Source organism: Mus musculus, chromosome 3 (genome assembly GCF_000001635.26).
Source record: "Mus musculus strain C57BL/6J chromosome 3, GRCm38.p6 C57BL/6J".
Lineage (NCBI taxonomy): Eukaryota > Metazoa > Chordata > Mammalia > Rodentia > Muridae > Mus > Mus musculus.
In genome coordinates, this window is record NC_000069.6 from 27,415,043 (window position 1) to 27,442,359 (window position 27,317).

At 45.9% G+C, this 27,317-nt stretch overlaps 1 protein-coding gene across 10 annotated transcripts in view; it reads right to left on the bottom strand.

Moving 5' to 3' along the window:
- Positions 1-1,092: 1,092 nt before the first annotated feature.
- Fndc3b (fibronectin type III domain containing 3B) overlaps positions 1,093-27,317 on the bottom strand; it is a 295,173-nt gene continuing 268,948 nt past the window's right edge. For 8 of the 10 annotated variants that reach the window (XM_006535547.4, XM_006535541.4, XM_011249712.3 and 5 more), the window contains 4 exons: positions 24,916-25,128; positions 13,822-13,988; positions 10,992-11,119; positions 1,119-4,560 (listed from right to left, as the gene is read on the bottom strand). In XM_006535547.4, the coding sequence (XP_006535610.1) occupies positions 4,249-4,560; positions 10,992-11,119; positions 13,822-13,988; positions 24,916-25,128 (820 nt within the window). In that variant the 3' untranslated portion in view covers positions 1,119-4,248. Of the gene's footprint in view, positions 4,561-10,991; positions 11,120-13,821; positions 13,989-24,915; positions 25,129-27,317 lie in introns of all 10 variants that reach the window. The other 2 variants (NM_001356953.1, NM_173182.3) reach the window with 1 other exon arrangement.

Below are 27,317 nucleotides of genomic sequence, written 5' to 3' on the forward strand. Positions count from 1 at the left end.
GCTTTCTCCCTCTCTCCTGACCATTTTAATTTCCAAGAACATTTTTCTTTTTCTTTTTTTTCTAATTTATTTTCCCTGATGTTCATTTTGATTTTACATCTTTATTTTTCTCCTCTCTGTGGAGGTAGTAATTCAGTTTTTCAGTCTTCTTTTTAACTGGTTCTTTGAATTGCTGTCTGGGGGTTTGTTCATTCATGCTAGAAGATTCTCCTAGCTCTCAGGTGGCCCCCAATTAAGACAGAGAACTAATACAGCAGACATGGATGGCCGCTGGAATGGGAAAGAGTGTCTGGTAAATAAGGATTCTGCAACTCCCTGATCAGGTTTCCAAAATTCTAGTGCCAATGGCCTTTTTATCGATGCTCTCTGTTCTTACGACGAAAGAAAGAAAGAAAGAAAGAAAGAAAGAAAGAAAGAAAGAAAGGAAGAAAGAAAGAAAGAAAGAAAGCTCCTTTATACTATGTTTTCAGCAGTGTCAGGTTCATAAAATGTGATGCTTGTTCAAGTCGTCATGTTTCAGTCATGACACATAAGAAAGGCGAGTTTGAGTCTCACTCAGCTTTTCTGCCTGTCTGCTTTCCCCTAACTGGGAGAGGCATCTGCTTTCCTAGTGAAACAATCACTAACCTTGATCACCAGGCCATCCCTGACCTTAGAAAGCCCAGGCTCTGGACCATGCGTGTACCGTGTCTTCTCCGTAGCCTTAGGAAGGGGACCACTAGTTTCTCACAGTCACTGCTGCTGTTGAGTGAGATCCAGAGAAGGAAGGAGCTCAGAACTGGATGAGTTCATCCCGAGACTGGAAAGAGCCAGTAATGGGTGGCAGAGAGACCTACACTCCCAACTTCTGGAGGCAGATAAACTATTATGCTAATAATGACACAACACACGGAGACTGACTAAGAGAAGTAGCCTGGACTTTGGGTTACTTTAGAATAGCAGTGATAAGACTGTGGCCCTGAATGATTCACTCAGCATGAGCCAAGTGACAGCATCATGTACCATGTCACCTGCCTGGCCTCTCAAGATGCTTAAACTGGAACCTTCCGGGATGTTAAGTATTTAAGAGGAACAACAATAAAAGCAATCCTATTCAAGGCTGAAGAACCCTACTTAAGTCAGAAAGAATTAAAACATTTATTGGGCATAAATATATTACATATACACTACAGATACAGTTAGGTATTACATATAGCATAGTATTTGCAAAATCTATACATTAAAATTGATATGGCAGTTTTAATACAATGTATATGAAATAATCTAAAATTTACAAGACAGGAAAACATATGATTAATTTTTTTTTTCTCCTAAAGTCGAAAAGCCTGGAATGTATGTCCAACAGTGAGGTAAAACATTTTGTCTTTCAATTTAAAGAATTGTGCAAGGATAACATTCAAACACATTCTATTAGGGCACTTGTCAAATTTGACACAAATACTGAATGATTGTAGCCAAAGACACAGGGTCAGAAAATGTCAACATCTCAAGTGTGATAAGAACAAGGCAGATAATATGCAAAATAGCCTTTTAAAAAGTTTTCTTTTTAAACATTTTCTTTGAGGACAAAGGGCAGTTTGCTTCAGATGCCTGGAATTTCCTGTGTCAGGGATGCATGTGACACACAGAGACGCATCAGAACATCGGAAAGCCACTCACTCATTCCTACGTATGGCAAAGGGCACAGACAAGGTCAACAGAACACTTGGTTTTATTGTTCCTTTGAAATGGCAATATATATAGTTATATATCCATAGCACATATACAGATATGTGATAGAGAATAGTGCCATGTAGAGGAATAACTTCCTGACTGAAGAGACTATAATGAATAGCAAATAATGGCGAGCGAGAGAATAAAGTGCTGTCGGCTCGTGTGTCACACGCTTCAGCATTCTGAGAGTTACCGAGTATCGGAATCTCTGCAAGATCAAAGGGGTTTTTGGCCTGAAGTATAATTTCCTTTGTAACAATTCAACAATTCAGGGAATTCTTTACAGCAGCAGTGCTGAAGTGTTTTGTTTTTTTTTTAAAAAAAGACTCTCCCTGTGAATGAATAGCCTTAAAAACCATTCCACTGCATCTGCCTTCACCCGCCTGTGACTGCCGCAGGGAATGCAGAAGTGACGTCACAGTGGGCCAAAAGACACACTTCGATGGAAGGATGAGCTTCCGAAGGCCAGAGCTTTGGCAAAAATAGATTTACCTTGATACCATCAGTGTACACGTCTAATTACACTAATCACCATAGTCGATAACAAAATACAGAACTCTCTAGTGCATAACTCTATCAATATAGGCACGCGACAATGCATTGATCTTAGCACTCTTCCAGGAGATGAATATGGTTTCTGGGTACATGTAAACCTTTCAATCACTGGTAATGGATTTTTTTTTTTTTTGGCATTTAATGAGTTAGATGCTCTTATCTTTAAAAACACAAGAAAGATGTCAGAAGGCTAATACTACAGATGTTGCCAAGGAACTAAACTGACCTAAAATTACAAAAAGTATAAAACACACAAAATATAACATGCTAGGAGGGCACATTAGTAATAAGTACATTTAACATTACAATAAATAAAGATTGCACTGTCATTGGCATTTAAAGTACTGTATGCAGAATAGAGTATAAATAAACCCAAAACAAAATAATGTTGGTTTCCCCATGACTTTGGTATGGGAATAGTATAAGCTAGTACAGGGTACTTACTGCATCATAGACAACATAGACCAAGCACAAAGTAGCTATGATCAAGAAAAACCAAGGAGCAAAAATATACAAAAAAACAGGAAGAGGGGAATCGGCTGTGTCTGTCGCACCCTTTTGGAATACAGTTGCACCTCCAACTCTTAAGTGTCCCTGAGGTACTTGAACATTGTGGACTTGGTTGAGGGATCCAATGACTTTGGGTTAGAACTCATTACCTCATGACTCTAAGTGAATCCGTGAGAGTGATTCTCCGCACTTACATAGCACCGGTGGATCCAAGGTCTCTTAGCACTTACAGGTATTGAATCCCCATTTGATTTGATTACTCATGCATGGGAAAACAGGCACAGAGAGGTCACAAAGCAAATTAGTGACAGACCCAGGGAGAGAATCTAGTAGGCTCTTTGGCCCCCAAACATCTCATGCTCACAGCCAGTTTCCACTCCCTCTCTCCATGCGGCCAGATGAAGCCCCCAGAAACAGGACAAATGTAAATGGTTCCCTTGTGGTGGGCTTTATCAGTAAGATTTCTATCTACTGCTACATTAGTATCATGGGCACTGAAATATGGTATTCAACTTCATTCACGTCACTGACACCCCAAAGAATAGCCAAAGGCAAGTCTTTCAAATATGATGGGCCAACATGTAAGGAGACAGTTCACAACTGCCATGAGCTCTCGTCACATAATTCCGGTCAAACATAACAGAATATAATAACTCTAGTGATTATATTAGAAGTAGTTATGTACAAAGACAGACAGACAAGTTAAAGCAGCTTTTAAAGTAGCCGAACAAGAAACAACTAACTATTGCACAATGCCCTCTTAAAGTTACTGCTATGGACCGATGTGAAAATCTACAATGCTCTATCATTTATAGGCGCATTTGGTTATGTGACTTCTTAGACAGGCAACTCATAGTGTTAAAATCATAAGGGATACAGAGTAATAAAACATTTTAGATTAAAGTACACACTTTGACTTAGATGAGCTAACACAGTTACGTAACTGAGTGACGTAAGGATGGTCGAGGTGGCCTCCTCCGAAGGCACACTGAATATTCTCATGTGGCAATACTCTGACAACACCGGAATCCCAGCCCTGAACTACATACACTGTGATTCTGTTAACAGGTATAGATGATCAAGAAATGACTGTGAATATAAATTACTGAACTGTAACACACAAGATGATCAAAGGCTTGCGAAAGACATCAGTGGGAACAGACCAGAAGCACACGGGGAAGCCCGACAAGGCAAGCTCGTTGGGCACACTGGCTCTCGGTGTCTGGAGCTTGCCCGCCGCTTCCTTCTCTTCTTTATTCCTTTATTTATTATTGTTTAAAAAAAAATCCAGTTTAACCTCTTCCTAGTTTTGCATCTCAAATAGGTGCAGCCAAACTCTTTCCCCTAGCTAAATGTGTAAAACAAGAGAAGCGTATAAATCAAAGAACGAAACAGCGTAAAAAGGGGAGGCTCTGAGTAAATGTGTATTAAAACGTGTGGCGTTCCGAGCATACCACTGGCCTGCTGGATTTACTTCATTAAGAAGTACTGTAATATAAAGGCAAACAAAATGGACAGGGTCGCGAAGCCAAGCACGATGAGTGCAGCAAACTGTTCGTCGGTGGGCATCATGCCCTTCATCTTGGCCTCTTCCATGCCTCCCAGGTCCCCTGTAAGCATAACCTCACGCTGTTGTAACATGAAAGCCGCAGAGGGGCTGAACGCGCCACTGAGCTCCTGAGACGTGTCCACACAGCGGCGGCAGGCACACACGCGGAACCTGTAATCTGTGTTGCTCTGGAGGCCTGAGATTTGGAATGTGGCTTCTTCTCCCTTGTACACCTTCAAAGAAAGGAAATGTCATAGATGAGAGTCAGAACACCATGGCTGTCGCAGACATTTGTGTTGTTAGGGAACCACCCTGGGAACTTACTTGCAACAAAGCAACATCCAATGACCTGACTGCCAGAAGTGTTATTGTGTTAAGGACAGAGACACAGAGCTAAATGTCTACAGTGCAGGCTGCCTTCCAAAAGTGCCTTAATACAAATACATCTCTGCTTTCATCTCCAGCACAGATTAATGTTTTTAAACTGAAGCAATAACCACTGATATTGGCAATAAAGCACAGAGGTCCTCACTACCTCTTACACATGTAACTGGCTAACAGGCACACCCAACCTTCTGACACTGTGACATGACCTATAAAGTGCACCCTCAAGAACTATGTAGTCAAGTTACAAAAACAAAACAAAACACCACTGTCCCCCACCCTCATAATGTAGTAAGAAAGTTTCTGAGTTGTGGTGCACCTTACTCACCCTCTGGACCACTGGTTCAATACATCTGTAACTCAGACATGCAAATAGCCACAGTCATGATACCCCCGCCCCCAGGGGTAAGCATCACTCTGGCTTCCAGGTCTGCAGCTTGCTTTGCCTGTGGTTCAACACCTCCCACCCCCACCCCCAATTGAGAGAGAGAGTGAGAGAGGGGGGAGAGGAAGTGGGGAGGGGAGGAGGGAGAGGGAGGAGGAGGACGGGAGAAGGGGAGGGGAGGGGGAGGGGGAGGAGGAGAGGGAGAAGGAGGGGAGAGGGAGAAGAGGGGGAGGGGGAGGAGAGGGAGGAGGGGAGAGGAAGGAGGGGGAGGGGGAGGGGGAGGAAAGAGGGAAGAGGGAAGAGGGAGGGGGAGAGGGAGAGGATCATTTTCTCATGGTTTGCTCAGGACTCTGCACTGTGTTAATTTTTTCCCAGCTTGGAGGTTTTATATTAGGGTGTATAGACATTTTTGTGCAGACCTCTGAGGTCTTAAGTTTTCATTTTTTAGGGCTGAAACTGAGAAGTAGAAAGGCTGGGTCTTACGGCAACTCTACCAGCCCCTGGAAAGACTAAAGCCTGTAGTCAGAGCAGCCAGCCAGAGCCCTAGAGCCCTGGGCCAGCCCCTGGCACTGTCCCTTCCCTCCATAGGACCATACATCCCTCACTGTGGTTTCTGCAGCCACACAAATGGCATCTCCTACCAAAGGTATTCTGCATCTTTTCACATGCATCGACAGCATTTTAGACCCCCGTTGTGCAGACGACATGCCTTCTGCTCTGATTTATACACTCTCTCTAGAATCTGGATGCAAGTCCTCTGGTAGATATACGTGCTATGAAAATTTAGTTTCCCATAGTTTTGTGTTGAACCTTTTGATGTGGTTCAACTTACTGAAAACTCCGCATTGAAGCCTGGTGTGGGGCAGACACCTTTACTCCAGCAGTCCAGAGGCAGAGGCAGGTGGGTGAGTGGAGCTCTGTGGGTTTGAGGCCAGCCTCACTTACACAGCCGGGGTTCTAGACACCAGTCACACAGTGATTGGCTGTCTCAAAACAAAAAACAAAAAACAAACAAACAAACAAAAAACAAACTGAAAAACAAAACCCAACAACACAACCAACCAAAACCCAACACAAATGCACCTGACTTAGTTAGTGGTTTGCTCTTAGTGTTCCGTGAGTGTAACCTTTTTCTTCCATTAATGACCCGGGGTTCTGAGTGATGCTCTGCGCCCCTAGACTCCAAGATAATCATGAAGAGGCTTACTGTACTGGCTGCTCTTAGGTCAACTCGACACAAACTAGAGTTGTCTGGAAGGAGGGACTCTTGATTTAGAAAATGCCTCCATAAGATCTAGCTGTACGGCATTTTCTTAGTGAGTGAGTTAGAAGGGCCCAGCAGCCCCCCACCCCCCACCATGGCCTCTGAATCAGCTGCTGCCTCCAGGTGCCTGCGCTGTGTGGGATCTCATTCTGACTTCCTTTGATGATGAACAGCAATATGGAAGTGTACGCAAGCCAAATAAGCCCTTCACTCCCTAACTTGCTTTTTGGTCATGGTGTTTCATCTCAGCAAAAGAAACTCTAACTTACTTACTATCTCAGGGACTTGAAAATGGCAGTTTACTTAGAAATGATCATGCTACAAATTAACAGGGGCTAATAGGAGACTGGAGAAGGAGGCTTTGTGGAGATCCATTCTTGTGGTACTGATTCTTAAAAAATGTCAATAATACATTACAATTATATGAAAGTTTATGGTTTACATTAGGTTTGACTAATATAGATGGGGGTGGGGGTGAGGGTTAGGTAACAGCAACAAAACCAAGATGGGAGGTTTGACTAAGGAGTGACTTATAAAGAGATTTTAGCAGACCCCTTCCTGAGTGACCTTGTGTCAATCTTGAGGGACAACCACTTATTCTTGGGAACTTTAGGGGATCTGGCATACAGCACTTGCAGCCATTCGCTGACGGAGAGCTCAGCCAGCGACGCTGACCTGGTGACCTGATGTTCGAATGTCTGTGGGCACCAGCCCCAGCAGTTCTTATGAGCTGCTACAAAGCCACCAGGGCCTCGGGCTGTGTCCGTGCAGGGTGATTTCCCAAGGGGCTTTGAGACGCCACTCTGGTGGCACTGACGAGTCATGCCTCATATCCCTTTGTCCTCGCTCATTCTGACAGGGCCCCCATTATGGGCCTCTTCTCCTGCCTCAACCCAATTTAAGCGGCAGCGCTCCATTTAAGATTCTCTTATTGAAGTCACCAATCATAATATTGTAAAAATAAGTACACATGTGAAAATATTTGTTTACCAAAGGTTATTTTTGTTCTTGATTTGGAGCTATATTTTAAACTCATTTTGAAATGTTTACTCCAAACAGGAGGCCAGAAAGTAATACTTAGATAACCAAGTGAGGAATCCAAGAGTCTTTACTCCTGAGGAACAAGACGCATAGCGGAAAGCCCTTGAATAGCACATGCTGGACTGCTGCAGGCTTGCTTCAACACCTTTGCCATGTTGCTCTCCCCATTCCCCCCACACACAGTACAGCCACATCCCTCATGGCTGCCTGGGTGTGAGGCCAAGAAGTGACAATCTGAGTTGCTGAGTTATTAACTGAGGTAGGTGCACGAGAGGCAGCTGTGTCCTCAGATATCCCGTGGCTCAGGTGGGATGTGCTAACCTGTAGGCCTCTCCTGTGACGGGAGCAGTGGTTGGTGAACTCCATGCTACTAAGTGGATGAGGCCCAGCAAGGGTGCTGGGAATACACTGCTGATCTCCGTCCAGGGTGGACTCCTCCCTCTCAACAGGCCTAGGAACAGTGCCAATAGCTGAGGTGCTTCCATAACACAGAGCAACTATGAGGCCCTGAGCCCGGGCCCTATGTCTGCACTCCAGGAAACCGAGGACAAATTCAGTTCACGGGAAACTTTAAGCAGTCACTTATGTAAGATTTTTTTATTCATGAGACACTAAAAGGGAACAATGAACTTAAAAATTAGTAAAATAAATGACAGCATTGAAAGATTTCAATCTTGATCTGTTTTGTTTTGGACTTGAAGCATGGTAAGTGACTAATTAAAACAGCTTCTCTGTTACGTGTTCCAAGTTGTTGAGACACACACAGGCTCTACAGTCTGCTTTAAGAACAACTTTAAAGTAGTCCAGCCAACAGGAGCCCCTTCCCCGTAGTGCCCTGTGTGATAACATGAAGGATCAATATTCACCCTGCTGCTGCATTCTGAAGATGACACTAGAGAAACATATTTGTAGACATGCCAATTAAAGATTGTCTCCATTTGGGTTTCTAACTGCAATAAACCTGAGCAATAATTGTTAATAAAAATGTTTTCTTGTCATTTGTCAATTCTGTTCTTGTCTCCAATATTTATATTCAATATTTTGTGGTAAAAAATATTGATGTCTGAACAGAGATCTGTGTAATTCTGCTTCCTTATTTTTTTGTGCTGTGCAAAACCAAAATTGATTTGCATGTATATAGAGTAGTTTTCACCCTTTCAACAATGGTTTAAAAAAATTGAAAACTCTTGAAAAAATAGTTTGAGCTTGGAATGTTCATGAAGGGGCGAAAAAGACACACACACACATACACATATATATGCATTTGAATCTAGAGCGAAGAGTTAGTAAGGATTTAGTTCTTAGCTAGTAAATGCTGGTGTAATTATTAAAACAGACTGTTCGTTTCACCATGAGAACAAGGAAACCTGAACCAAAAGAAAGCTAGAAGTAAAACGCACCCAAGAGGTGCTGAGGAAAGGAACTGGGCCTGGCCCTCTGGTGTACACACCACTGTTCTTCCCATCCCGATGCAAATCCACCGTGCATGTGTAAATGACCCTACCCTTCAGCCTGGCATGGAGGTGTAAGCAGCGACACCCAGGGCCCAGGCTCTGCGGCGGCTGCCACATGGTAACAATTGCTTCCCATTTGCTTTGGCTTTGCCACTGTGAATTCAAAGCCTTTTGTCTATTATCCCACACATTACCCAAATAGCCCTCATTCCCTAGCTCATGTCAGGACAAGGAGAGGCAATACTCGAAGCATCACATTCTAGTTAATGCTTGCTGCACAGAGAAAGGAAAAGGGAAAAAGGAGAAAATGATAGAACATCCCAGCCCCAGTACAAACTGTGCCCGATCAGCCCTGTCAATGTGACTTCTCATATGTTGCTCCCGTCCTTCCCCAGTTCTTGGTAATGTGGGAAATACGTGAAATCTGTTTACGAAGCCCGCCCTAGAATGTTCTGTTCTTGATAATAAACAACCGTCTATAGCCATTTATGGTAAGAAAATAATCTAGAGCAGTACTTAGGACTTATGTATCCATGGGTCTAAATATGTAGCACTAAACAGGGGGTTCAAAGGCCACTCTGATAAAACCGAACACAGTGCATAGAGTAGTCCTCATTTTGACACTGGTGAGCACGGACAGAACTGAGCCCATCCTGCTGCCCATCTCTGAGGCAACGCTCACTGTGCTTTGAGAAGCAGAACATTTTCCAAGAACAGGTGGGAAAGCCTAGTACATGGAACAAAAGGTTAAGAGCACACCGGTGAGCATGCGGTGGATGCCCTGTTGAGACATGAACCACTGCTAAGTACCAAACAAGAACGTGAGCCACGTCCTGGCACCCGCCGCTGTGGAACGGAACGGGATGGGGTCTGGAGCTGCGTCTAGCTGGAGAATGTTTCGCTGGAAGGCAAGCAATGGTTGCGTGTGGAATGACTAACTCCGAGAGAGTAACAGGATCAGAATGAGACAGGAGTGTGAGGGAGCCCGGGGCCTTTGTTTGCTTGCCAGAAGAATGGTCAGGCTTTCTTTGGTGACATCGTCTGCTCACAGGAATCAATACTGGCAGATGTCAGAGTGAAGATCAAGTTTTGGCAAAATGTGGTTAAAATAATCCAGTCATTATTTGATGCTCATATTAACAAAATATATCAAAATATCCACTAGCTTCTTGATATTTTAGGCATATTTTGTTTACAAGTGTTTTAAAAATTATTACATAAAACACCAGCAAGAAATTTGAATAAAGCTCTGAATCAGATTTTCTTGTGTGTGTTTGAAGACCCAAAGGCTAAAAGCAGCAGCCTTTACCAACAATGCCAGCTTTTCCCAGGGCAGGTGACACTGGTTGTCGCCCTTATGACAGAAGGAAATCTTGTGCCTGACTTCACCGAGTAGTTTATATATGTTCCAGGGGACATCAAAGAAACCCTACAGTCTCTGAAGCCATTATAGCCAGTGACCTGATAGCGGGTTACCCCGGAAGAAATTAAGAACCAAGATGTGTGAAAATGGCTAAAACCAAATTCATTATTGGCTGTACGAGAATGCTGTCTCCTCTTCAGTAGGTTTAACTGTGATCCTGACACGTGGATGGCCATGGCCTCAGGGGCCTGACTCCTCATCCCACCATCTCAAATCAGGTCCTGTACTCTAACAGATCTGCAGCGGATGATTATGCACTTTAAAGGGTGACAGGGAGGAACACAGAGCTTCTGTGTCCCTGGCCTTAAGGTCTGCTGGTCACCCCCTTATCCCCCCCATTGTCCTCTGTCACTTCTGTCACAAAGGCAGAGAGGACACAGGACTTGGTGGCTAGGCTAAGATGCCTTCTTCTCTGGAGTCACTTCCTTTTTCAATCACACAATGACTGCCCCGGGCAGACGTGACACCATTAAACACAAATACACCACTTGAAACTCTTTACAAGTGTATGCTTGGGAATTGAAAAGCTAGGAAGACCAGACCACCACCAGATAGGAAATGAAAGGCCAATGGTGATGCGAGCTGTTGCCTCAGCCGCTGGCTGGCTGGCTGGGTGACTGATGAGCTAACAGACATGCAGCTTACTCCACTGCTCATGGCTGTGCTTGAGGCAAGCAGCAGGGAGCCACTCATGGGCAGACACTGGTCCTTACCTGCTTGTACTCAGAGTCTCTTCCAACCAGCACCTGTAGAACGTAGCTCACAGGGTCGCCTCTCATCGGTGGTACCGTCTCCCAGAAGATTTCACAGGAATTCCCTTCTAACTGCGTCACTCGAGGTGCTGCAATACAAAACCACACTCAGTATCCAAAGTCCCACATCAGTAGTCCATACTCTAACACTGTGAGTGAGACCTAGGGAGAGCATGACGGTGCCTAAGTCCAGCCTGAGAGGGACTTTCACTTGCCCAGCTTCCTGTTCACCCTGCTCAGTGACTATCAAGAAAGGGCCAGAAAACCCATTCATTCCATTCATAGCTCATCTCCTTACTAGCTCATTAGTGAACAGGTGGCCTGGGTCACAGCTTGCTCATCCACCCATCTACCCACCACCCATCCCCCATTCATCCTTCCTTCCATCCCCCCCACCCCCCCATCCATCCTTCCTTCCACCCCCTCACCCATCCATCTTTGCTTCCATCCACTGACCCATCCCTCCTTCCTTCCATCCCCCACCCATCCCCCATCCATATCCTCACCCATCCATCCTTCCTTCCATTCCCCACGCATCCCTCCTTCCTTCCATCCCCTCACCCATCCATCCTTCCTTCCATTCCCCCTCATCCCCCCCATCCATCCCCCCACCCATCCATCCTTCCTTCCACCCACCCACCCAGCCATCTCCTAAGGCTGCTGATCACCTTTCACAAGGTTTAGGGCACTTTCCATATATTAGGTACTTTCTGGGTGTGGAAATAAAGAACAAGTCTGTTTCTAAGGACGCTAAAGCAATGGTAAAAGGGGAAGAGAACACAATATGGGGTGGGCGGGGAGGAAACTGAACATGTGACAGGCTAACATAGGAGGCGCCAAGACCCAGACAACAGGCAGCACCGAGGGTTTATAAACGTCATCCTGCACTGATATCTTAGTTTACTCATCTATTGGCTCTGTTTCTCATATTTGGAGCTAAATTGGTCTGTAGTAAAGTACTTGAAATCAATTCCATCTCCCGTGTGTGTGGGCTAGAGATCAAACCAGCACTTTGCCAGGGAGCTACACCCGGGGCCCTTAAAATGCGACCAATTTGAAGGTGCTCAAAGCTTATGTCCTATTTACAGCCTAGATCAAGACCTCCTAACTTTTCTGTTTTGTAACTAGAATGTCCATTTCCTCTCTCCCATCCCACTCTTATTTTAATTTCTAATCATATGCAGTTATTTTAAAGGCAGTCATTTCTACTTGCCATTCTGTAAGACATGACATTATTTTCAAAAAATAAAAACTTTTTTTTTTAAAGAGCCTATATTGGAATTAGCTAAAAAGACAAGCAGTTTATGGAAAACTAAATAAGGAATCTCACCAGACTAAGCAGCTCTCCATCCGAGGCAGCAATTTCTTGCCTGGAGGAGCCAGAGGAAGAGCCTGGTCACGTGGTGTTCCAGGACCCTGCCCCAGGAGGCAAAGCACCCTGAACCCTGTGCTAGTCTAGCTGCTGTTGAGTGGCTCCTGCTAAGCATCACTCTGAGAGGCAAACTCAGCCCTCCCAGTGCCTGTCAGACAGACTCCAGGTTCACTCCAATGTCAGACAGCCTCAGGGCTGGCAGCAGCAGCCTGCAAAATGCTTGCTAGGCACCCCCTCTCCCTAGTACATCAGGTTCGTCTTTTCTAAAGCCCAGAGGTAAAGGTGTACCCCAGGGCTGGGCATTTACTGCCAAGATGGCGCATGCCACACAGAGAAGCGGCTAAGCGGCCATGGGGCAGGGGAGCAGGGTGAAGGCGCATGTCTTGAAGTAGCCCTGGAATGGGCTACACCAAACCTGGCAGATCTGGAGCCAGATGGGACCTCTGTTTTGGTGACCCCTTACTTCTTGTAATTGACACTGTGCTTTGGACATAGAGGGCCTCAACTACTTCATATGAAAGCTGCCGTGCGGGAAAACACACACACACACACACACACACACACACACACACACACACACCACGTACCACACATCAACAGCAGGACCATTTTGGGCACTGGCTGGATACGCCGATGTTGCTTTATCTAAGGAGAAGGTCCAGGGACCTGTGTGAGAGTCTGGCTGCTGAGGGGGTCAGTTCAGGAGTACAAGTGCAAGCTTCGGCTCCTGTCACCGTCAGCCCTAGCTAGCATGCATGTCTGCCACCCACTCAGTCCCAACTCTGACTGGCAGGCTGGGAGGCCTGGCCCCAGCAGGAGCGGCTCTGGCTTCCCTCTTTGATTCACGTAACAGTCGCTCTGAGGCTCCTGTAGGACCTGATTCCTCCCAGAGAATAAATCACAAAGCCTTGAAAACTTCAGGAGGGGCAGGGATGGTTGCTGCCATGGGGGAGTCTTCCATGGGGGAGGGTGTGTCCCCACAAGGCAGTGTCGACTTGCTTGAATTGGCATCTAATTTCCAGGCATTGAAGCCACCCGGAGATGAATGCCAACTTGCGTGCCTTTAGGGAAGCAGACATGGGAACCATTTTTGGCAGTCTCTCTTAAACCAGTCCCCACTCACTGCTAACACAGAAGTTGCTTCTCAGAGCAGCTCCTTTGTCTATTATATTTGAGGATGAGCATATTGCATTACTATATTTTTTTTTGCAATAAACATTTATAAAGAATACAATAGCCCATATCTGGCATTTCTTCCAGATAACCTATCACCCAGCTTTCCCTTTTGAGAACTTTTGATTTCATCTTGCTATTAGAAATATGAAGACTGCATTTGTGGTCAGAATTGAGTTCCCTACTTGTAGACTTAGTGCACCTTCACTCTCCCTGAACAGTGCCGCAGGGTCTGACTCTACACACCTTTGAGGGTGGGAGGCACGCTTTTGGTTGTGCTGAAGGTGTAGGTTTCTGAGTAAGGCCCCTCCCCTGCCTCGCTCATTGCCTGGATCCTGAAGGAGTAGCAGGTAAACTCTGTCAGTCTCTGGACCTTGTAGGTGTGGCTGGGTCCTCGGTAGATTGAGATAAACCTAAGAGAGAGAGAGAGAGGAACGGAATCCATTAGCCACCTGAGTTTCTCTTGGTGATAAATTGTGATGCATACTTGAGGCAAGATGGGGCTAACTTGATGGGTGCTTCCTGCAGTCTGAAGCACCCAGTTGCTGTGTAATGTGGTTCGGTGTTCAAGAACTACTCCTAGAAAGGAAACACACGGGGTAGCTCGTGCGAAGAGTAGAATGGAGATTCAGACACATTGAGGACATAAAGCATAATTAAAAGAGTAATGCCTTGTACTTCAACTATTTTCTCAGTTTGTCTTGAAAACTTAACTCCCCCTCCCCCCCATGAAACTGAATTAGTCCAGGAACACTTGGAGAATCAACAATGAGTAAGTCCAAACACATGGTCCTGGTTCTGCCCAGCGTTCCCTAAGCATCAGAGGAAACCCTGGTCTTCAGAAAGTTCTGGGAGATGCTCAGTGCCAGAACATTCAAAGTGCCTGACTTTGGCTCAGGGAGAAGGAGAATTCATGCACTCATTTAGCAACCACTGTTGAACATCTGATGTGTGTTGGCTCTGGGGCCTACCCTGAGAGTGTGTTGGCCCTGTGTGAGGGTACTGAGTTCTGGAGGGTAGCAGCAACTTTGTGGAAATGGGAGGGTGGGGTCGTGAGATATGGACAGACTGAGCAACTTGAAGAGAAGAAGCCCTCAGTCAACATCACTGTCTGACATCCAGGCCCTCTCTAACCTTAGTAATTGAGTTCTTAAGCCCTGGCAGATCCACTTAATGTTCTGTGTGTTTTGCTTCAGGAGGAAGTATCTTTTACTGAAGGCTGAACATCGTTAATTTCAAGGAAAGCCAGAGTCCAGGTTGAAACCCACAAATAACCATGGCAACTTGCTTAGCACACTCGACACATTACTGTCCTAATGAAGACACCCAGCTAATGGAGAGGCAAGCGGCTACTTATTAACTCAGCTCACCTGGGCTAAACTCACCAGCGGGAGTAATTGCCCTTAATTGTATCACAAATGGAAGTCATGGCTTAAAAAGTGACGCTCTTAAATCCCCATTATGGTGCCAGCAAAGTCAGCTTCTAAGAGTTTGGAGAACTGTTTTCATCTCTGCCATACTCCAAGGACAGCATTTCCTTTAGACAATAGGCTTGATTCTTATTTGTGCCAAGGTTCAATTATATACCTAGGCAGAGGCACTCAAAGCCACTGAGAAGGTCACTGAGGCAGAGTCAGGGATCTGATTTCACACTACGATCCAAACTGAGCCAGCAGCGTGCACACAAATTCTCTAGCACATCCAAACACGCTGTTTCTACACTCTCTGGTCGGTTCGTCTCCTGAGCTCTCTCGTAGCAGTGTACTTAACTGGCACTCCAACGTCAGTACTGCCGAACTGGCTAATGGTGGTGGCACACGGACAAATGTGTTAGGCAGCGTATCTACTGGCTTAGGTTCTGAGACAGCGTTACTCAGATCTAGGAGAAAAGCTGAATTAGTAGAGAAAAGGCGACTGTAGACTGAGGAGGTTGTTGAAGCCCTTCGCCTGGAGGGCCGCGGGTATGATGCTGAGGCACCTTGCTGGCAAGGATGGCAGAATCTGGGAGCCACAAGAGGCCAGCTGGGGACATCGGGCACCTGGGGAGAGCAAGCTGGGTTCTGGTTCCACAACTCCTACTGGAAGAAGCCGAGAATGTCAGGAAAGTGGCTAATTTCCCCTCTCCAAACTCCAAACCCAACACACTTCTGGCCCGCCTGGTTCAGCACACTGACTACTCTGGCAATGAGCCATCTTGGCGGGCTTGGTTCTGTGAAATCCATGGCTGCTTTGTCTGATCTCCATCCCCATGGAGAGGGTAAGGAAGGAGAAGGCTCTCCTCCTTAGTTTTAAACTGCATATGAAAACGGGCCGACTGGGTGGCAACTAACTCCTGTGTTGTGCCTTGAGCCGGATACAGAGCATTTCGTGACGGGAGGCAGAATGGAGGACACAGCCCAGGCTCACCCCTGAGTGAAGTGGGGGTGGTCTGGGAGAGGAAACAAAAATTCCAAGGGCTTGAGGCGAAACAGCCAAACAGTAACAGAATTAGTGTCACACGCAAGGGCCAACTAAAGAGGGAAATGTGTCCTGCACCCTGGGGTGCATGAGTCATGAGAGGGACACACAGGCCCAAGGTCAGGAGGCCCAATTAATGAAGCATGCTGTAGCGGCGGCCAATGCTTTCTGAGGACTTTTCTCCTTATCTTACTAGGGGAGGTATGACCACATGCAGATGGCTCAGACTTTTTAAGGGTTTTAATTTGAAATCTGTAAAGGGGTAAAAATGGCTTTATTTCTCTACACCCCTAAGATCTAAGCAGTTGAGAGAACCAGTTAGTACAGCCGAGAACTGGTCCCGTGGACTATGACACACTAGCCAGTGTGTAGGCTCTCCGTGCCCCAGCTTCTCCTCTGCACAAGGTAAGAGGAACTTACAGAGCTACTGCAGAGTTTGAGTGGGTATGAAAGGTGTTAAAGCCCACTTTGCTATGTAGTAACCATTCCATCCATACTAGTCGCCACTGTGTGTGCTCCGTGCATGCACCACCTCCATGTGCCAGAGGCCGGCTTTTGGTGCCTTCTGCTGCTTTCAATCTGATTCTGCCACGAGGTGTCTTGCTACCCAGAGCTCCCCTCTATGGCTGGGTTGCCTAAGAAGACAAAGGTTTAGTTCTATGGTTTTGAGTCACTTTCTCTAGTGCTGGAACCAAACCTGGGAGCTTAACTACTGAGCTAAACCCTGAACTCCAAGACAGAGGGCTAGAAATGGCTCTGCTTTACCTCCCAAGACGCCACCTTGACAATGACTTTCCTTTCTCTGGGTAGAAAGTTGGCTATGTGGGAGGAAAGAAAATTCGAGGCCAGGATACTGCACTAGCCTCAGACATGATCACGGGGCTTCACTAGAGATGCTGTAATCTTCCTCGTGCTTAGGTCTGCCAGGGAACGTGGGCAGGGGCACTGTGGAAGCATTCAACTTGGGCAGCCATATCGAATGCCTGACACACACAGGGCCTCAGATAAGTGACTCACTCAGATACTGAGTGTACTTCCTGAAATACAACAACTACATGGTAACAAATGTGTGTGGGACTTGCAGGTGCCAGTGTCCCAGTGACTTAAAGATGGCTCATCTCTCTGTGCTCAGGGCAATGACCTGCCTCTGAGAGAGTGTCCTGGGAGATGTATGTCCTCATTTAATGTCCAAACTCAAGGATATATGAGAACAACAGTGAGAGTGAACCCAAAGGCGGGCTAGACAACCATTCTGGTGGGCTGAAAACGGAGAGGCTATGGATATGGGGGAGGAGACCAGGGAGATCTCTGCACCTCTCACCTTTGCAGGGAACTTACAAAGTCTTACACATAAAGACTACAAAAAAGTACTCTGAGAAAGCTCTCCATTTCTGAGAATTTAAAATATGTTTTGCGTATTCCATTTGTCACAGTCCTCTGGGGACACAGGGAGGGAGAACGGCAGTTCCAGGAGCACAGAGATGTGCAGAAACCTCAGCCTGAGCACTGAACTGGTGACCTTTACCACGGACCTTAATGAGTCTGACAAGAAGCTCACCTTGTAGACAGTCCTAACCACTGTGCTTACTTGACAGGATTTCTCACACAATCTAAACGAAAGAATCAGAAAGCTCCACAATGGATAACACATCACGGAGACAAACCAGCAGACTCCGGACAGAGTCAGGCAAGCCCCGGAGAGCCATGCTCCTCAGCTCGCTGTTCTAGGCTTGAACATTCTTTGTGAGAGGGATGTGTTTGCATCAAGTGAAACAGATGGAATAACTTCAGCCGTATTACATACTTACATGTTCTTTTATACTTTAAATCATCGCTGGGCAAAGGAAAAGCATGTAGAAACAATTTACTGTAAAATATTTTCTTAAAACAGCGTTCTTTTGAAAGAACTATCCAAGAATTCTCTGAATAACTTAGATCTTAAGTTCGTTGTGGAAAACAAGACTTAGTGTTAAGGGGTTTTGTTTCTATTGAGCCGTGCTGCTCCTGTAATATTTAGGCTCACTACAGTCACTCATGGATATTAACCGCTCAGCATGAGTAACCTGCTGGCCTAGCATGGCCTGTAGTTCACAGAAGGCCTCAGTGGTACCCTGCAAAACAGGTTTCACAACAGCAGCAGCTGCTCCCAGAGCAGGCACAGCTGTATTTATTAACACTAGGTCACCATCAGCTTTCCTCAAATTCCCTCTTTCCCCTGAGCTCCATGGAAGGAGGATGTCTGTGCATTTGTGCTTGTGTGTGTGTGTGTGTGTGTGTGTGTGTGTGTGTGTGTGTGTGTGTGCTTCCCATGTCGCTCAAATGGTGTTTGGAAATAGAGTATATTAAGAACACGGACAGTAAATGCCCCGTTGTGCCAGGAACACAGAGTCCTACCACTCCATGTAAAAGCAGGTGGCCACAGATGGCACTGTGTGGGGACACCTCAGGAAGGGGATCCATTTCCTACACTGATGCGGATATTGGTGAGCATCCATGTCCACATGAACAGTGACAAAAGCTATTTCTAGAGGGCTGGAGTGGTGGGGGTGGGGGGTGGGGGGACTAATTAACCTTCCTCTTCTATTCCTGGTTGTGTACTTTGACTTGTGAAAGCTGGGCTGTAACATTTTTTTTGGTTAATGAATTAGATTTTTATGCTTTCCTGCAAAAAGAAGTAGAATTCCACTATACCTAATGATGTCAGTTGAGTTTTTTTTTTCAGACTTATTTACTTTCTGTGTGCCCATCTGAATGAATGTGCACCACCTACATGCTTGGTGTCCACAGAATCCAGAAGAGGGCACCAGATCCTCTGGAACTACAAACGGTTGTAACCTGCTTACGGGTGCTGGAAATCAAACTCAATCACCCGGACGAGAAGCCAGTACTTTTAACTGCCGAGCCATCTTTCCAGCCCTGGTGCTAGCTAACTTTTTATAAGTAAAGGAATGAACAGTGTTACATTTTATTGTCTAAAGTGCATTTTAAACATTGACAGATTCAAAGAGAAACTCATTTACAATCATAGACAGCATTGCCTCACCATTTTTAAGGTTTTTCTCTGATGCTCAAAACTTCCCAGATTTCTATGTAGGTTTTAAATATGTGGAATGAACCTTGCCTATGATACATAAGTGCCAGTTTTCCAGATGTTTATCCATGTCTACTGCAGTGGCCTCACCTTAATGCATCGATGGTATTGATTTTTATACTATTTATTTATAAAGTAACTCAGAGGAAAAGCCCATTATCAATTCTACTCTGGATCCAATTAGATTTCAAGACAGTCTTTTATCACACACAGCCCTGATTTTGGCCCAAAGCTGAGCAAGTTATCAATATTTTTTATTTTTATGATGAATCTTTATTATTTTTTTCTAAGACACTAAAATGTATCTAAAATATTTTCCTCTATTAATTAGGGACTGGCGCTCCAGGCATCATTGTATGTACTACGTGCACTGGGAAACTCAGGCACAAAGAAGTCTAGGCAAACATCTCTGGTCATCTGCAAATTCCATAGCAGGTCTAGGGTTAGGTTAGAGATCTGACATGGGTGCTGGGACTGCATTTCCCCAGCAAGGATGATCACTCAGACCAGAGATATGAAGGAGAGGAATGCTGTGAGCATGGGTGAGGCTCTGAACCTCACAGCCAATCCTTTAAACTAGCAATGCTTTTTGAGAATGAAAGCAGGGCTTGGCTGTGTGATAGAGAACCGCCAAGGCCAAGGCAGTTTATCTTGGGCTCTAGCCTCCTCCTTAACTCCCAACCATGAGTCCTCCAGGAGTTTAAAGACACCCTGAAGCCTTAAAGACACAGGTGTTTTGTTTTGTTATCAGTGCAAGTCAACAGGTTAAAACTGACAGCACCACAAAGCTCCTAGCTCCCCAGCGGCTGGGGGGTGGGGGTGGGATTGGGGGTGAGGCTGGGGGGTGGGGCGGGGAGGGGGTGAGTGTCTAGGTACAATGGCTGGCTGACAAGGGAGCGCAAGCAGTGGTTACTCTTTCCATTAGATACCTCTTCCCTGCCCACCCGCTCTGGAGCCTTGCTTTGAAAAACACTGGCTGGCTGATCAAAACCCCGAGCAACAGATTAACCATAAACACATTCCTGGAATTTACAGTCCTCCTGCCTCCATACTGTGCACAATTACCAGGAACACAGACACATGAGGGCTGGCCTCAACATCAGCCCCAATTTCATTAGAACCGGCAACATTTCATTCCAGAAAAACAGACAAATACATCTCCTGAATTGTCAGTCCAGCGCTATGACCTGGAGCCTGCGAGCTGCCCCTTCCCTCCAGTGCGGGGATTAGGTTAACTTGGTTTCATGAGAATGTTTACCTAGGGTGTGTATCTTTCTTGCATAGCATGGGAACCAGAACTATTCAGATCTCCTATGCTGGATCTGTTAAGAATAATAGACCTAATCACCACAAGGCTAAACTAATCTAATTTTTGCTTTTCTATTGAAATTAAAATCTCTTGGACTGTCTGTTCACTGTTTAATGCTAATTCATTTTCTCAGCAAGATCAGCTCTTGCAGAGATACCGCCTACCTCATGAGGCCCAGCACATAGTAGTAATTCAAGGAAAAAAATTGCCAGTTGAATGATCATAATTCAAACACTAGATGTAGACTTAGTCCTCTAAATATGAAGTTGCTGTAAGGCTGTTTCATGAATATGGACCAGGAATCTTGCAGACCAAAGGCTTGAATACACAGGAAATAAGTGTCCTAACTAAGAGGCTAAGAGGAAACCAACTTTTAACATAGTAAGTCAGGTGAGATGCCTGAATTCTTGATGGATTTACTATGAGGCAAGGCTTTGGGCCATGCTGATTTTCAGGATTCCTTCTGTTTACAGGAGAGTGAAGGAGGGGAGGGAGGGAGGAAGGGAGAGGAGGGGGCAGGGCGGATATACTAGCATATTTCACTTTTTATTCAAAGAATTAAATGTAAAGGAAGTTCCTAGTGCCTGGCACTTTGTTCTCAATATACAGAATTTTCCTTCAGAAAGCTTAAAAAATATTTTTGAATCCCTGGGTCATTTCGTGTGTGTGTGTGTGTGTATGTGTGTGTGTGTGTGTGTGTGTGTGTGTGTGTGTGTAGGCCAGAAGTCAACACTGGCACTGTCCTCAAAATAGCTGTCAACCTTCTTTCTTAGGCACAGGGTCTGTCAGTGAGCTCAAAGGCTCGCTTGTCTCCACCTCCTCAGTCTCCACTACATCAAGCCAAGTGTGGCAGGCATACACGCCTAGAATCTCAGCTCTTGGGAGGCTGAGGTAGTAGGACTACAAGTTTAGGGTCCTTGGCGACATAGTGAATTGAAGGTCATCTTAGGATACATGGAACTCTCTTAGAAAGAAAGAAAGAAAGAAAGAAAGAAAGAAAGAAAGAAAGAAAGAAAGGAAGGAAGACAGACAGAAAGAAAGAGAGAGAGAAAGGAGGGAAGGAAGACACACACACACACACACACACACACACTGCTAAAAAGGCTGTGACATATTCAAGTCTTCTCCTTGATCTTGAGTCAAGAGCTGAGGTTAAAGGCTTGCATTCAAAGGGCTGTTCATGAGCTCTTGCGTCCAGACACAGAGAAGAAGGTCATCTTCAAACTAAAGTCAGGCTGTCCTCATCCTGTTAAATCCCAGGAAAACTATTCCACAAATAGAATAAGAATGTATTACGCTCAGGACGCACATCACTTTAATAACTTTCTGAGAGCACTGACAAATTTAATTTAGAAAAGATAAATTTGGACTCCAGCTCATAAAATTAAGAAAAATATTGTTCCTAATGGTCAAATTTCTTAAATTGCCTGTTCTATTTAAGCGAGTAATTTATCTGATGAACAAGGCAAGCCCCAGCATCTCTGCCCATCCCACTCTCCTCTCACAGGAGCATGCATGCACCGACTGCTAGATTCTGCACTATTTCTATATCTGTCCTGTCTAAGTGTCTCATGACAGCCACACTCATTTGTACAAATTCTTCTAGAGCTTTGGCTTGGGGCAGAAGAGCTGCTCTCATTATGGTGGACATCATCTATACAGTTTTGCATACAAAGCACCCTTGGGTGGCTGTCCCAACAAGACAGAATTGTAAAAAATGGGGAGCCTGGTCACCCAGGATCTCCAGGTTCATTGGCAAGTAAGATGCCAGTGCCAACCCTGCTGTGCCTTTCGTTTTGGGGGAACTGGAAAATATCCCTGAGCAAGGTTGTTTTTGTTTCCAAGAGAAGCAAAGGCCTGGAAGAGAAAGCAAAGGCGTGGGAATATCCCCCAATACTGGCTGTCACTTGCATGATGGCTTTTGCTAGCGCAGACACTTGTTCTTCCTAGTCCTCTGTGGCTGAGAACTTCCTCCAGGTAGAATCATGATCCAATGAGAACAGATCCAAAGAAATGCACTCCTCAGGATCAGTGCTTTTGCATCTAACAGTTGCTTTTGGTCTCTAGCTGACCTGTCAGGAGCAGCCCCCTGCCTCCTGTCCTCAGCCTCGTCTCTGGTCCCCTGGAGGATAACTGCTGCTCTGTTTTCTCCATACCTGGTATTTCTGGGCCAAGTCAAACTCTCACCTCGGAAAATTCTGGTTTGTGCACTTATGGTACACACTCCCAGAATGCTTTTCCTCTATGGCACGGCATTCTAGAATTTTCTGTGAGTTAATACTATGTGAGTTCTCCCTCCATCCTTCCTTCCCCTCTTTCATTCAGATGTCAACAAAACAAACAGCTGTAATTCAATCTTTAAAAACTAACAAACAGGAACAACAAAAGATTTTTTTGGCCATTATGAAGTGGTACTCATGTAAGAGGGTGGTTAATCTGTTATGCTGCGCCCGAGCATAGACAAAGAGGAAGACCCTGCCATCCTCAGGTAGAGCTAACTGCGCTGAGTGTGAAGACCCTGCTTTCAGTTTCCACACCAACTCTCACACCCGATCTTGTATCAGGGAGGTTAATGTTAGCGGCTCCAGAGAACACCCACAGCACATCTCCCTGTCTACTGTGCTGAATGGGGCACTGTGCGTCAAGTCTAATGTTGCCTCACACTTCAGGGATTCCCGTTGGATGGTCTGAGGTGTGCAATCTTTTTGAAACCCTGTAGAAAATGTGCTGATCTACTTCTTGCTTGCATTAGCCTCAGTGACTACCTTTCACGCAGCCGCAAGATTCTCCTTCAGCTCAGGTCCAGCCATGTCCTTTGCATGGCTCTCCTTCCCTCAGGTCAAAGGTCACTTTTCTTAAAGCTGCTGTTACCTTGTCTCCCCGAGTCTCGGGAACGTTACCCATGGGCAGGCAGGCTGTATAACGAGATTCAGATTGAAACAGGAAGGCCAAAAGAGGCATCCTGGGTGTCCTGGGTCCTTAACTGTTGGTCTTTGCCATGTCTTAGATTGTCTAAGAAGTTGAGAGAGGCACCTGGGGGCTTCTCTGCGCCCCCTCTGGCACCTCTGCATGGTAGATGATCAAGACAGTACTAGCCCCTTGCATTCTCAGGGACTCTTGGTTTAGTTGATTTTCCTCAGCCAACGATCCACTCAGTGTCTAGCTGGTTGTCAAAGGCCCTGATACTGTTTCCATGGAGCCCAGTGTGTAGCTATGGTGCCTTCTCCCTGGTATTTCTCTGGATCTTCATCTCCACCAAAGGTCATCGGAACTCCCCTGCAGTAAAGTCAGCCTAACCCTGCATTCACAGAGGAGACTGAGAGTGTGTGTGTGTGTGTGTGAGTGTGTATGTGTGTGTGTGTATGTGGTGTGTGTGTGTGAGTGTGTGTATGTGTGTGTGTGTGTGAGTGTGTGTGTGTATGTGTGTGTGTGTGTATGTATGTGGTGTGTGTGTGGTGTGTGTGTGTGTGTATGTGTGTGTGAGTGTGTGTGTGTATGTGTGAGTGTGTGTATGTGTGAGTGTGTGTGTGTGTGTGTGTGTATGTGTGTGACCCCAGCATACTGGAACACAATGTGGTAATAAATTCAGTGATACAAGAGGGGCAACCCCCTGTGGTAGCACTGGTTTTATGTTTCCAGAAACATGCTGACTAGTCCAGGTGTGGGTCCCCTGGTAGCTATCTATGAATGTGGCCCAACACATGTGTATACCAACATCATGTCATACTGGCAACAGGGTGGACACGTATTCGTCACCACCGCCTTGGTTTTACGGCAATCCTCCCTTCACCCTGACTCTCATCACGATCTTTGCTAATAGACTATTCTGTCACCGTAAACTTCTGCTCAGCATCTAATTATTCCTAAATACCACTTTGCTCCTGTCATCTGATTGGCCATTTTCTGAGGAAATGGAGTTGGGTTAAGTAAACAGGATGTGGAAGTGTGGATTTGATTTCTACATCTCCAAGTGTCTTCTGGGCACGGTGTCTTGTAAGAAACAAATCTCTTATTTGCCCTGGTTAATTTGATATCACGGCACCCACAGTTAGAGTACAATCCCCATCTGTACATCACCCACAGCGATTTCAGATTGGTAAACATGTTTGTCCTGATAGTCACTGAATATTTAAAGAGACACCATTTCTCCTGGGTCCTATTTCCTGCTGCACTAGTGACTAACATAATGTTATTGTACAATGAGGACTTGAATCTGACAATTTTCTGATTTGCTAATTTCTCCCCCATCATCTGACTTTATAAAGGGACAAACAGGCATCCATTGTCATGAGGGAGCCCAGGATCTTTCAAACGCTTAAGAACTCCGGAGGAAGGTCAGAGGGCATGTGCTGGGTACACTGCATGAGTCAGCCCTCTTAGTTCCTTCTTTGAACAAGGACGGCGACGAGGGGTTCGGAAGGATAACGTATAGGACGAACGGCAAGGCTGTGGGGACATGCCAGGCACCGCTCGCCCGTCTCACCTCTTGTTCCTGTCTTCCAGCTGTAGTGTGTACACCATGTCACCAGCAGCATGTGTCTTGGAGTTACTGTCTCCCCACTTGAGCTTCAGGCTCTGAGGACCAGACGCAGCACACTCAAGCCTAGGAGGCGAAGGCGGTAATGGCCGAGTTTTTGCTTTAATGAACTGACTAAATGGTCCAACTCCAATTTCATTGATAGCCTGAATTCTGATCCTAGAGGTGGGGAAACAAAAAGAGTACATGTTTAAGAGGCTGAACTTTCTTCATTCAGAATGGACGTTTGCTACATGCCCCTAAGGCAAGGCAGGGGCAGAGCAAGCGAGCCCTGGGCAGCACAGAGAGGTGGTTATACACTCGATCTTGAACACAGAAAATCCGTGCACTAGTAAGTGTTCCTTAGGATGCCTCAGAAATGTTCCTGCTAATGTCACGTAGATACGAAACTCTTAACTGGATGCTTACTGGAAGCAGTGATGATGGATCAGCCCTGCCCCACCCCCACACTCTAGGAATTTAAAATCTAGTAGACTTAAAATGTATGTATATAACCTTACATACTATCCCTGTTTTCCTGATTCTTCCAAGTCCCAACTTGTTGATTAGCCACAGTTCTCCAAAGTCACCGAACAGCCCTCCTCTGGCTGTGCACTCCCTACCCGGCACACCTCTTTGCCCTGAGTGTTACAGAAGCTCACCCACACCCACCTGCTTCAGCGGCATCCCCCTCACCCACACCCACCTGCTTCAGGGGCGTCCCCCCTCACCCACACCCACCTGCTTCAGGGGCGTCCCCCCTCACCCACACCCACCTGCTTCAGGGGCATCCCCCCTCACCCACACCCACCTGCTTCAGGGGCGTCCCCCCTCACCCACACCCACCTGCTTCAGGGGCGTCCCCCCTCACCCACACCCACCTGCTTCAGGGGCGTCCCCCCTCACCCACACCCACCTGCTTCAGGGGCGTCCCCCCTCACCCACACCCACCTGCTTCAGGGGAGTCACCCCTCACCCACACCCACCTGCTTCAGGGGCGTCCCCCCTCACCCACACCCACCTGCTTCAGCGGCATCCCCCTCACCCACACCCACCTGCTTCAGGGGCGTCCCCCCTCACCCACACCCACCTGCTTCAGGGGCGTCCCCCCTCACCCACACCCACCTGCTACAGGGCATCCTCCCTCTAATGTTCTAAACAGAGGACTTCCCTACTTCCTCGTCTTTTCTATACCTACAAGCATCGACTAAAATTCCACTTTATTAACGGGGTTCTCAAGTCAACCTCATGTCTTCACGAGGCTTCACCCAGGTTAAGTCCACTTAGGTCTGTGACTTCCAGTGTCCTCATGATTCCTTACAGAGCCTACAGTGGGGTCCTCTCTCTAGATTCCTTGCTAGATCACAGGAGTCTGAACTCACAACCACTGCACGACTGAAATGCATAATGTTAAGAGCTCAGAAACTTTCAATAATTAAACATGATTTGAATTCACAACATAGTTTTTAAAAAAAAAACAAAAGATTACAATGAATAATATAGTCCAAGGAAAACTAGATCCTTTTTATATATTTCCATGATTTAGTTAGTTTTATGTAATTCTCTCCTATAGTTTTTATTGTTTATACTTAAAAAGGAGGTACAACGTAAACAATACTAAAATATAACACATGAGTCAAATTCTCCAAACTTTATCATTCCAGTGGCTGAACTAAGTTCAGAAGTCAGTCCCCGTGTGCAAAGTGCTGCAGAGAAAGGCCAGCTCCAGGGTGTGCATGGCTCTGAATGAGGTGGGAAAGCTCTTTTCTCTGCTAGCTCATTCTCTAGGCCCTACCTTGTTTATAGTCTACAGAAGAAAAAAGCAGATGATCATATCAGTTGATAAAGTATCGATAACACAACCCAAGCTCCATTTCCAATCAAAATGCTCTGCAGACATGGAGGGAGTCTCTTTGATATGATAAGTACCTAACAAAAAGTCCACCGCTACCATGACATCAGTGGGAGAGGACATACTTTCCCTTTAAGACCCGGAGCAGGATCAGCAAGGCCAGACTAGCGCAAGGATGCCTGGCGTTCTCAGCCTCCTGTCTAGCAGCATTTGTTAGGTATACCTATGGTGCTGGGAACAAAAGGTATAGAGAGCTAGGGAAAACAAAAAGGAATCCACAAGATGCTGATGAAATTATTATAGAGAACCTACAGAGACAGACAGACAGACAGAGAGAAAGAAGGGAGGGCTCACAGTAAAGTGTCAGTTCTCCCAGGATTCACCTATAGACACAATATACTAAAATCAGTCCCCACACTCAGATGCTGAAGCGGGAAGATGGAACATTCAAGGCCAGCCTGGGCTACAGTGCTTACAATTCTTGTCTCCAAGATTAAATAAACACATAAAAGAATAA